This window comes from Polistes fuscatus, unplaced genomic scaffold (genome assembly GCF_010416935.1).
Source record: "Polistes fuscatus isolate 324 unplaced genomic scaffold, CU_Pfus_HIC Scaffold15, whole genome shotgun sequence".
NCBI lineage: Eukaryota > Metazoa > Arthropoda > Insecta > Hymenoptera > Vespidae > Polistes > Polistes fuscatus.
The window spans coordinates 2,096,521-2,109,323 of record NW_025113053.1 but is presented as its reverse complement, the minus strand read 5'-3'; the positions used below and the strand labels follow the sequence as shown (position 1 = coordinate 2,109,323).

Here is a 12,803-nt window from a genome sequence, read left to right as displayed (position 1 = left end):
AAGGAATAGAAAGAGAGAGAAGTCTTATTGATAGATTAAGAGTGATAAGGAATTTTTTAAATAATTTTATTTAGTAATATTTTTGTATTGGATTTTTATATCGATCTTTGTTTGTGGTAAGAAATTTTTTCGGCATCATTTTTCTCATCGAAGTTTTACATTGATTTGTTAAAAAGGATATATGAGAAAAGGATTCATCGTGAGACAAAATAGAGAAGGAATTTTGTAAATAATTTTTTAGTAATATTTTTGTATTGGATTTTTATATCGATCTTTGTTTGTGGTAAGAAATTTTCGGGGTCATTTTTCTCATCGAAGTTTTACATTGATTTGTTATAAGAAGGATATATGAGAAAAGGATTCATCGTAAGACAAAATAGAGAAGGAATTTTGTAAATAATTTTTTAGTCATATTTTTGTATTGGATTTTTATATCGATCTTTGTTTGTGGTAAGAAATTTTTTCGGCATCATTTTTCTCATCGAAGTTTTACATTGATTTGTTATGAGAAGGATATATGAGAAAAGGATTCATCGTGAGACAAAATAGAGAAGGATTTTGTAAATAATTTTGTAGTCATATTTTTGTATTGGATTTTTATATCGATCTTTGTTTGTGGTAAGGAATTTTTTCGGGGTCATTTTTATCATCAAAGTTTTACATTGATTTGTTATGAGAAGGATATATGAGAAAAGGATTCATCGTGAGACAAAATAGAGAAGGAATTTTGTAAATAATTTTTTAGTCATATTTTTGTATTGGATTTTTATATCGATCTTTGTTTGTGGTAAGAAATTTTTTCGGCATCATTTTTCTCATCGAAGTTTTACATTAATTTGTTATAAGAAGGATATATGAGAAAAGGATTCATCGTGAGACAAAGTAGAGAAGGAATTTGTAATAATTTTTAGTAATATTTTGTATTGGATTTTATATCGATCTTTGTTTGTGGTAAGAAATTTTTTCGGCATCATTTTTCTCATCGAAGTTTTACATTGATTTGTTATAAGAAGGATATATGAGAAAAGGATTCATCGTGAGACAAAATAGAGAAGGAATTTTGTAAATAATTTTTTAGTCATATTTTTGTATTGGATTTTTATATCGATCTTTGTTTGTGGTAAGAAATTTTTTCGGCATCATTTTTCTCATCGAAGTTTTACATTAATTTGTTATAGGATATATGAGAAAAGGATTCATCGTGAGACAAATAGAGAGAGAGAAGTTTTATTGATAGATTAAGAGTGATAAGGAATTTGTAAATAATTTTGTAGTCATATTTTTGTATTGGATTTTTATATCGATCTTTGTTTGTGGTAAGAAATTTTTTCGGCATCATTTTTCTCATCGAAGTTTTACATTGATTTGTTATGAGAAGGATACATGAGAAAAGGATTCATCGTGAGACAAAGAAAAATTGGAAGAGAATATTTTATTTATATTATTTCGTTAAAAAAGGATTTCGTATTATTTTTTATATATCGAATTTTTTCACCTCGAGTCTTGGAAAATTTGGATAGTTATTTTTGAGATAAATTAATTAACTGCTACTCGAGTATTCATCGTAGATACCGTTTCTAACGTTGAAGCTTGACCTAATTTAATTAATTCTATTTAATTATATGCTATTATTTTTTTATATTTTTTTTCTCTTCATAACGTTGAGAATCGTGCAGGTAGAGCATAAAGTAAGTCGATGGATCTTGAGATAATACGCTTGCTTCGATTCTTTTTTTTTTTTTCTTTCTTTCTTTTGCAAGAGATACTTTATCTTCAACGTATTTTCTAAATAATCGTTCGTGGTTAATTTCCTATGGAAATAACACCATAACGTATTAATGAGTATAATAGGTCTGGTATATATTTATTAAAATGTTATGTAACACGAGAATAATCTCGTTTTATTATTAATTTTTTAATATCTACTAGATTACATATAATACATAATAATAATAATAATAATAATAATAATAATAATAATAATAATAATAATTAGAAAGGAAATTGTAATCTTAAATTTCATGTTATTAAAAATTCTAAATGTATTTTAATATATTTATATATATATATTTTTTTTTTATTTTGTTAAAAATTATACTTATCAAATTCATGTTACTAAAAATTTCTAAATTTACATTAATTTAGTACCTATTCCGAAGTTTAATAATTCCAAGACATTTTTTCTAAACTTCTTTTTTCCTCTTTCGTTATTTTTGTATTTTAATCAATATTTTCGTGATCACAAAAAGCAAAAATTCCCTGACTCCAAAATAAACAAGTTTTGAAGATATCTGATAGTGAAACTTGACAAATATGTACTCAATCTCAAATATTTTTTAAATTCATTATTCCTAACCTATAAAATCGTTCATATTATCAACGCAAGACTGACAATATATACTTTAAATGTTATTTGAAGTAATACAAAAAATCAATCTTCCATTGTTTATCTTTTCGCATTTTTTTATAAGAGTAAATAATTCGAAATCGATGGTAAAACGATTAAATGAACTTCGGTTCAATGGGCCCTCGAGATAATGGGTCATCTTCATCGGTTCTCGGATAATATTTGTGTTTACATGTTTAGATGAAAGATAACGCACTGTTTTTAAAACGTTATCAGTCCACTCGAAGAGTGATTTCAATGGATTTGAACAAAAAAAAAGTCGTTATACGTCTATCGATTTTTCGATTTGCCGATAACAAAATCCTATTTTTCTTAAAGTGCATACTGATAACATTAATAACAAAAACAATAATATTATTTCAATGAGAGAAAAAGGTTATCAGAATGAGGAATTTGCTGTTAAAAGATCATCGCGTTGATGTATTATAAAAAATACAAATAAAATGGTGACATCAGATTAGGAAAAAAATGAAAAATAATATGTGAGAAAATAAAAAAGTATAATAGGCAACGTAAAGATAATTAAATTAAGTTATCGATGTGCTAATTAACTAATAAACAGGATATTATTCAATAAAATATACGAATAAAAAAAAAATATTTGTCGAATACAACATTTTATTTCTGTTAAAGTGCATATTAATACTACCAATAATAATAATAATGAGAATAATATACCCGTGAGGGGGCGGGTAAGAATACCCCCTCAGTAATCCCTGCTTGTCGTAAGAGGCGACTAAAAGGGAAACCACTAACGAGGATAAACCCTCCTTAGGTGTGTAAAACGAGTTTAACAAAAATTCGAAGAAATCTCGGATAATAATAATAATTTTTCAGCTAAAGAGAGAGAGAGAAAGAGAGAGAAAGAGAGAGGGAGAGAGAGAGAGATTATCAAACTGAATAATTTGTTTGTAAAAAACTAGAATGTTTATAAATTATAAAAAAAAATAACTAAAAATCTGGTGATAAATTCAGAAGAAATATAATATCAGGTACGTGCGTAGAAAAAAGAAAAAAAAAGAAAAAAAAATGAGAGTATAATAAGTAACATAGAAGATGGTTAGATGAAATGATTGGATGTGTAACTAATAATCTGGATGTAACTGAATGAAAGAAATCACAGTGCGAAAAGGGACAAAAAGTTACTAAAATAAGATAAAGAGAGAAAGAGAGAGAGAGATTATCAAACCGAATAATTTGTTTGTAAAAAACTAGAATGTTTATAAATTATAAAAAAAAATAACTAAAAATCTGGTGATAAATTCAGAAGAAATATAACATCAGGTACGTGCGTAGAAAAAAGAGAAAAAAAAAAAGAAAAAAAAGAGAGAGTATAATAAGTAACATAGAAGATGGTTAGATGAAATGATTGGATATGTAACTAACAATCTAGATGTAACTGAATGAAAGAAATCACAGCGAGAAAAGGGACAAAAAGTTACTATAAAATAAGATAAAAAAAAAGTGAGGGAAGGTAGAAAATTACAGAGAACAGAAACTCGGTGGACAATTAAATGAGATCGGTGAAGAGAGAAAGAATACAAGCGACGTGGTCGAGACGGCGTGTTATCCAAAGGAGACGCCTCCGATCGTAAAATACGAGTTTGCGCGTTTGCCTCCTCTTATAAGAGCGCACCGCGAGGAGGTGAATTACACGTGCTGAAACGAATGCGACGCGCTTGAATATCGTATTAACCTGTATACGCGTACATGTGGAGTCGTGTAATAGTATGGGTTGATCGTAGAGAAAGAGAAAGAGGGAGAGAGAGGGAGAGAGGGAGAGAGAGAGAGAAAGAGGATAAGAGGTATAACGATGGACGAACCCAGATTTATGTTAATGGATCGTTGGAAGATGAACGACCCCGAGCGTTGATTGGACGATGTTATAAATTTTTATTGAAAAAGATTTAAGTTTTTTAGTTATAAGTGAGATCGTATATATTATATGACGAAAAGAATGAATATTACGGACAAATTTTCCTCTGTTAACACTTTTTTTTCCTTCGATCTCGTTATTAATAATTTTACGTAGAAAAATGTTGTTTGCATTTTTAATTGATTTTTTGTGTCTCTTTTTTTTTTTAGAAAGATAAAATTTTGGTAAAGGTTCAGAAAATTGACTTTTTCGATCGACAATCGTAATACGTCGATAAGAGAAGTATTCTTTCGTCGTATAATCAAACACGTGCGTGTTACGACACTAGTTCACGTGCCGGAAATTGTATAATAAGTGTGGGTATATATTGTCTAGGACACTGCATGATTCACGTAACGTTTTCATTCTTAGATTTTACAATTAGAGAGGATGATAATTGATAGGAATCAAGTTAGAGTATAATTGTGAAAGAATTGTTTTTCTTTTTTTTTTGCAATTATTCGTTTTATTTTATTTTTAAATGCTCTACGCGAGAGATTATTATTACTTTTTGTATCGTCGTAAATATTAATTTTATTATTTTGTTTATCGGAGAGGAAATATTTTTTTCTACATCTATACGTGGGTTTCTCTCTCTCTCTCTCTCTCTCTCGTGGGCGAGACTGCAAAAATAAACGAGAAAGAGTACGGTCGACGATCGTACGGCACTGCTCGGTGAATCGTAGCTTCATTGATTGCAACGGCGTACGCTGGGTGGATGGTCGTCAGGGGCGAAAGGAGGGTAGATTCGAACTAGAACGTGCATTCAGTGCTGGCTCGTACTTTTCAAAAACCCCGACTGTCCGTAGACTTAAAGGAGATATTTGCTTAACATCCAAATTTTAAATCCAATGATTCACCTTTTCCAACGATTCCTATTTCCATTCTAACCTCAAACGAACGATAATAAGAAAAGAAACAAATTAACCTTCGACGTGAATAAAAAAGGTCTTCAAAAATTACTGCCAACAAAACATTAGCTTTAATTGACCTAATAACGAAACTACTCGTACAAATATATTCGATTCTATATTTAACAGGACATCCAAATTGGGATAATAAAAATTTCAAACGTACCGCCAAAAAATAAATACCCTTTTCAAGGGGGTATCGCGCCGAAAAATGTAATCCCCCTTAAATTATTCGAAAATGAATTCCGATTTCCGCGATCCCCGAGCTCAAAAAAGTTTCGTTGAAAAATAGAAAAGTAACGACAGATCAAAATGGATTGCGAAGAAAATTGGAAGGAAAAACATGTTAAAATTTAGCGCCCACGATAAAGATCGTTTCTCGGCATTTAATCCCAAAGCGCTTGCGGGGGCGTTTGCGCACCGGGAAGAGCTCCGCGCGCAAGACTTCGAAGGTGGGGCGCGAGTCGATGAGAGAGAATCCGGATGGAAAAGGTAAAATAAAGGTGAACGGGGGGTTGGGTGGGCGGGGTGGGGGGGTGGAGGGGCCGTTGAAGGAGAAGAGAAGAGATGGAGTAAAAGAGATGGCTGGAGGGGGGAGGGTGGTTGATGGGTGGCCGAGGGATGGGCGGGTTGGGAGGGTTGGGGGTATGTTGAGATGGTTGGGTGGTCGAGGGGGGAGGGAGGGGAGTAAGGGCTTAGAGAATAGAGAATCGAGCGGGCAATACGCGTCGACGTCGTCGTCGTCGTCGTCGTCGTCGTTGTCGTCGTTGTTGTCGTCGTCGATGACGTTGGTGACGTGGATGGTGGCGCTAGCGTCGTAGAAAATGATGGTGTAGTTTAATAGTAGTAGTAATAGTAGTAGTAGTAGTAGTAGTAGTAAAATCTAATAGTGGTGGATGGTGATGCTCGTAGTAGCAGGGAGGATCATGTGTAGTAGCAAGTTTAAGGGCGGGAATGTTAGATAGTGTGGTGGTGGTGGTGGTGGTGGTGCTGATGGTGGCGAGGATTTGCAAGTGGTGGGGGTAGGGTGGTCTTTGGCTGGCGTCGTTCTTGGCCGGTGTGGCTGGTTCGACATTAGAGTAGAGTGTCAGTGCGCGCGGATCCGTCGTGGGTCGTGAATCTCTTCTCTCTTCGAAATCTCTCTCTCCGTGACGCACGAGAGAAGACGCGCGCCGGCGAGAGGGAGAGAGGGAGAGAGAGAGAGAAAGAGAGAGAGAGAGAGAGAGAGATAGGAACGTGAGAGCAAGAGAGTTAGCGCGCGCGCACTGAAAGAGAGAAAGAGAGGGATAAGGTGTCAAGAGAGGGAAAATAAAGAGAGAGAGAGAGAGAGAGAGACGTGTTAAAGTTCCGTGCTCGGGCGTGTGTATGCGTGTGGGTTTGTTTGTTTGTTGCGTGTGTTTAGTCGAAAGAGTGTGCGCGCGCGCGGTGCCGCTGGTGGTGCTACCGGTAAAAATTGGTACCGCTAGTTCTCGCGAAGAAGAAGAAGAAATAAAACAGGAAGTAGAGGAAGAAGCAGTAGAAGAAAAGGAAGACGGTGGTGGTGATGGTGGTCGTGGTGGTTGGTGATGGTTGTGATGGTACGGGACGATCGTGAGTCGGTAGTGCTGGTTGTGATGATGATGGTACCGGCTCAATTGATAGCTTCTTCATCTCCTAGCTTCGAATAATATCAAAGAGAGAGAAAGAGAGAGAGAGAGGAAGAGAGGGAGAGAGAATCGTTTCGGGTATCACGAACCGGGAGACGACGACGAACACGACGACGACGACGACGGAACCGGAAGAGTCGCGAGAGGATGAAATCGATAAGGAGGAGGGAGCTTACGTTCGAGTTACGTGAAACGCTCGTATAGAAGAGCGTACGTAGGTTTGATAATATACGGAGTACCGTGTTCTCTCCCTCATCAATCGTGTTCAAAGTACCGTCAATCTCACCTCGTCCGAGGTACGCGTAGCGAGGAAGAGAAAGAGAGAGAGAGAGAGAGAGAGAGAGAGGAGCCGGAAGAGGCTAAAAGGGGTGGTAAAGGAGAAGTAGGAGGAAGAGGAAGAGGAGGAACGGGAACAGGACGAAGAAGAAGAGGAAAAGGAAAGAAAAAGTAGGAAAAATATCATTTGAAAATCGAAGGAGAAAGGGAATAGTAGTAAATATTAATAGGAAGTTCTTGTTTTTCTCTCTCTCTTCCTCGATCTCGGGCTTCGCTCGATGAGGTTCGTCGCCGAAAGAAGGTCAAAGATCGATCGCCGACGAAGAAGGGTCGTGACCTCACGCGTACATACTGACCCACGCGCGTAGTACGTTACGAGCCGGAGGAGGTGGAGGTGTAGGTGTAGGTGTAGGTGTAGGTGTAGTAGGTGTGGGTGTGTTTGTGTGTTAGTTATAAAAAAAAGAGAAACGCCGGGATGAGAGAATGGACCGGTATACGTTATCATTATCATTATTATTCAAATGGCGAGCCTTAGAAACCTAGAACAGGAAAATATAAAAGGAAGATAGAGGAGGGTATTCGTTAAACTGCTACGATTTTTACATCGATGATCCTAGTTCGTGGATTTATACCTTCGCGTAGAGTAGACTTCAGCTTCGAACGGACGAAAGATCCCGGGATCGAACGAGTAAGAAAGGAAGTGAAAGAGGATAGAAAAAGATCATCAGTTTTTCGGGGTGTTAGGAGCACACGTGCTCGCCGACGGTGTAGAACTTCGTGAGAAAGAGTGAGAATGGGGTTGAGGGAGGCTCGTTAGCAATTCTACGACTAGCCGAGGAACGATGAAGAGAAAACAGAGCTGAGAGAGAGAGAGAGAGAGAACAAGAGGAAGTGGAAGAGGAAGAGGAAGAGGAAGGAGAAGAAGAAGAAGAAGAAGAAGACGAAGAAGAAAAAGAGGACGGCGGAGAAGAGAGGCTGCTTGCTGCTGCTGCTTGTGCTTTGCGAACAAGCCAGACGGATCGTTATTTATGAGGATGCGTGCAAAAGTGTAAGGGCGCGACGGTGTGACTGAAAGTGCTTGATCTGACGGGTGGCTGAAAGGGGGAGGTGGACGAGAAGGTGGAGAAGAGATAGAAGAAGAAGAAGAAGAACAATAGGAAGAAAAAGAAGAAGTGGGGATCGCAGAGAGTCGGTCAAAGGACTAAACCGATTGTCGCAAACTCTCCTGGTTTGTAGAAAGAGAAAAGGAGAAGGAGAACTCTCAGAGAGGAGAGGATAGGAGAGGAGAGTAGAGAAGAGAGAAGAGGGAGAGTATCGCGGTGTGGTAGGGGCTTGAGAAAAGAGAAAAGGGGGTGGTCGCGAGATGTCTCGCGATCCTTATTCGAGCGGCAGCGGCGTGGTAGGTCCGGGAGGCGGCACCCGCTCACCGCGAAGCGGTCGTCGAGTCGGGGAACTACCGACCGTCGACCGTAGCCCCTCGAGAAGTTACGCGAGCGGTCGCGGAAGTCCTCTAGGACGAAAGAGGGGCACGCGTAGCGGGAACAATTCGCCGGAGCACCTCGGATACGGCAGCTACCATCACCATCAGCTGGTAAGCCCGTACTACTCTCGCGACGAGGACCTCGCCAGTCCCGTCATGCTCGAGGAGAGGGGCAGGAGTATGTCGACAGGGGGCGGGGGTGGCAGCGGACATCATAGATCCAGAAGCGCCTCGAGACCCGCCATGTCCAGCTCGGCGGGCATGTCGACGGGGTACACCAGCCTCGATCGTGCTTCGGCCGGTATTCTCGGTCACGATCGAGAGTTCGTGCCGATTCGGGAACCGCGTGAACGTAGCCGCGATCGGAGTCTTTATCTCGAGGATGAAATATATGGATCGAGATCGGCCAGGCAAAGTCCTAATCCCCACATGCTGCGTGACAGCGGTGGTTACATCGGTGAGCTACAACATCAGAACAATGATCTGCAAAGGGAACTGGGTAATCTCAAGAAAGAACTCGAGCTGACGAATCAGAAACTCGGTAGCTCGATGCACAGTATCAAGACCTTTTGGAGTCCGGAACTGAAGAAGGAACGAGCCCTTAGGAAGGAAGAGAGCACCAAGTTTAGCCTCCTTAACGAGCAGCTCAAGCTACTCAGCACGGAGAATCAGGTCAGTTGGACGTTGAATGCTGCTGCTGCTCTGCTATTGCTGCTGTTGCCGTTACTCCTGCTGTTCTGCCCTGCTGCTTCTGTTGATAATGTTATCATTGCCGTTACTCCGCTACTCCCGTTGTTACATACAGCTGTCTGTCGTTTCCCGATGCTATTATCTATCGTTCTTACATTAGTGTTGGCCTTCATTTTTTTGACCTTCCAACACGTAGTATCTTTGAGAGAGCGAGACGATTCTTTCTCAAACGTTATATTTTCTTCTCTCTTTTCTGGCTGCGTCAAATTATTCTGACCTTCTTTAACAGTCAACTTACGATCGATTCATACTACCGAAGTATTTTTTTTTTATCGGTCGAGAACGTAGAGATAAAACTTAAAGGTTTCTCCTACGAGCCAGGCGCTCGTGTTTCGTAATGACTCCATGAATCGTGTGTAGGTGCGCGGACGAGTCGAACGTCTGCGCGAAACAATGGCTCCATTTCGTATGTGCTTCCCGTTCGTGTGCTTTTTTCAAATCGAGCAAAAATTCCGACAACGATGTTCTGCCTTCCTCCGTTATTTCCATTGCTTATAACACCCCGACCTTTTGTTCAACGTGCTATCCTTTTAGAAAATCATCCGTCAGAATCGACGATGCCTCGTGACGCACGCTTTATTGATTGTCCAAAAAACAGTCCCGCGTGGAAGGGGGAGCCACCTCCAATTATCGCGATTTCCTATGCGCTTTAACGTCAATTTTATCGAACAAAAGATACTATTTTAATAAAACGTACCTCCCATTTTCTTATCATTATCCTTTTCATTCCATCCATAATCAAACAAGGTACAATAACAGCAGAACCGCGTCGTCAAATTGGACTCATCATTTTTGTTCTAATCTCGTTTGTGATATCGTTAGCTCATGTCACACAAGTAGACACATGCACACCTGTTGAATTATTAATATAAAATTAATAACACCTGATACATGGAACTAAATTTGATCGATCAATCGTTTACTTTTGAATCATCTATCATTTACTTTACAAATTAGATTGTTCTGTTAAATGATCAAATTTTATCCTTTTGTAATGATAATGAAAATAATTGTTTTATTTAAATTTTGTTCTTATTATCAAATTATAGGATATAATTGAAAAGTGAACACATATATATATATGTTCAAATATCTAGAGTACCTCAAAGTAATATCGTAGAATTCTATTCCGGTTTAATGGAGTCAATCGGACGTTTTCTCAGCAGGCTCTTGCCACTTATGATTCCACCAGAGTTTACGTGTGTGCATGTGTGTATGTGTGTCAGTACGGTTGCTATTATAGGTGGTCCAGAGCTCGATGGTGGACGTGAGTCATTGCTCCTAAGAGCAAGAAGAAGAAGAATCCGTAAGATCGAGATTCTCTGGCCACATGCCCACGTTTATTTCTTCTACGTCGACCCCGTCTCTGAACCTTTCTAATTTCCACATATATAAAAGTACCAACCATGAATCTACTTTATTCATTTACTTATATACTTGCCATACATATATGTATTCCCTTATGTACCTCGCATATGGGCCTCCATTGTTCTTTACTTTTGTAGTTGAACTCTTCGAGACTTGTGCCTTGAAACTTGATAAGATTTATCCTGTTTGTAGGTTGAACAATACATCTATTAAACTGATTTATTCAAATAGAAACAGGATGACATGATTAAATGACATCTACTAGAATCCAATTTCCACAAAATCGAAGTTAAATATACCATGAGTTAATCGAAAAGTTTTCAATCTAACATAGAAAACTTACTTTCATTTAAAATACGATATACAAATTGATTTTAGGTTAAATATTTTTCAATCGACCATTTTATTTATAGTAATGCGAGAGAGAATAGTATAGGTATTAATATTAATTCATTAAAAATTATTAAATTAATCAATACATCTGTGTAATTTTTGATGTATTATTTATTTCGAAAAAACTATAATAATGATTTGAATATACCATGAGTGAATCGAAAAGTTTTCAATCTAACATAGAAAACTTACTTTCATTTAAAATACGATATACAAATTGATTTCAGGTTAATATTTTTCAATCGACCATTTTATTTATAGTAATGCGAGAGAGAATAGTATAGGTATTAGTATTAATTCATTAAAAATTATTAATTAACCAATACATCTGTATAATTTTTGCTGTATTATTTATTTCGAAAAAAACTATAATAATGATTTAAATATACCATGAGTGAATAGAAAAGTTTTCAATCTAACATAGAAACTTACTTTCATTTAACGATATACAAATTAATTTATTACGTATTATTATTATTACAAATTAATTAATTAATTTAACGATATAAAAAAAATTTTACTTTCATTTTCACGATATACAAATTGATTTTAGGTTAAATATTTTTCAATCAACCATTTTATTTATAGTAATGCGAGAGAGAATAGTATAGGTATTAATATTAATTCATTAGAAATTATTAAATTAACCAATACATCTGTGTAATTTTTGTTGTATTATTTATTTCGAAAAAACTATAATAATGATTTATGGTCAATTAAATAATGTAACAAAAAATATTACTTAAATATGATAATTATGGTATATATTAAAAAGTAAAAGAAAAAAAAAAGAAAAAAAGAAATTAGGGTAGAATTTTTGTTCGAATTACTTTCGTATTTAAATATATTCTAATGCTAATACGATTAATATACATATAGAAATTATTGGCATAATTATATTATGCAAAAAAGAGAGAAAAAATTCAGAGGAAGCTTTTTATGCGAATTAGATGACTATCACGATTTTATGCAGCATTCGATAAAACACTAGCCCTTTTTAGCCGAAGTAAAGGTAAATGCAAAGAAACGAATTATTCAAAGGGTATCTCTCTCTTTCTTCTCGTGCCCTCTTTCCCTCTCCCTCAATAGACATTCAAAGTGCAAGCGGTATCTTCGATCGATCGGTAGTCGACGATGGAAGCTTCTTGCAAGCTTCTCTCCTTCTTCCTCTCTCCCACTTTCTCTCACATCCTGCTTTTTCTTCCATTAACATCGAAGAACTTTGGTGCTTGGGTTTTTGTACAAAAAAAAAAAAAATACATTAGAGCGATAATAGGAAGGTATAAGGTATTTCGAGTATCGTTGGAAAAATAAAAAGAAATGTGTTTATTAGAAATGAAATAATAATAATAATAATTATAATAAGAAATGTAAAAAAAAGGGAAAGGAAGAAAATAAATCTTTTTATTTCGAGTATCGTTGGAAAAATAAAAAGAAATCTGTTTATTAGAAAATAAATAATAATAATAATAAGAAGAAGAAGAAGAAATGTGTTAGAAAAAGGGAAAGGAAGAAAATAAATGAGTAGAAATGGTTGAAAAAAAAAATTAATCTCTCATCTTGTGTCGGTTCACGTATGAGATGAAAATTCGTACTATGCAAAGCCTTGGAATTGGCATAACCTGAAAGTGGGTCGTAAAAAAATTCCCCTTTTGCA

At 36.4% G+C, this 12,803-nt stretch overlaps 1 protein-coding gene across 3 annotated transcripts in view; it reads left to right on the top strand.

The window, feature by feature from the left end:
* Positions 1 to 5,993: 5,993 nt before the first annotated feature.
* Positions 5,994 to 12,803, top strand: part of LOC122514671 (ELKS/Rab6-interacting/CAST family member 1) — a 78,192-nt gene continuing 71,382 nt past the window's right edge. The window contains exon 1 of one of the 3 annotated variants that reach the window (XM_043631610.1): positions 5,994 to 9,307. In XM_043631610.1, coding sequence (XP_043487545.1) covers positions 8,519 to 9,307 — 789 coding nt within the window. In that variant the 5' untranslated portion in view covers positions 5,994 to 8,518. The remainder of the gene's footprint in view (positions 9,308 to 12,803) is intronic. The other 2 variants (XM_043631608.1, XM_043631609.1) reach the window with 2 other exon arrangements.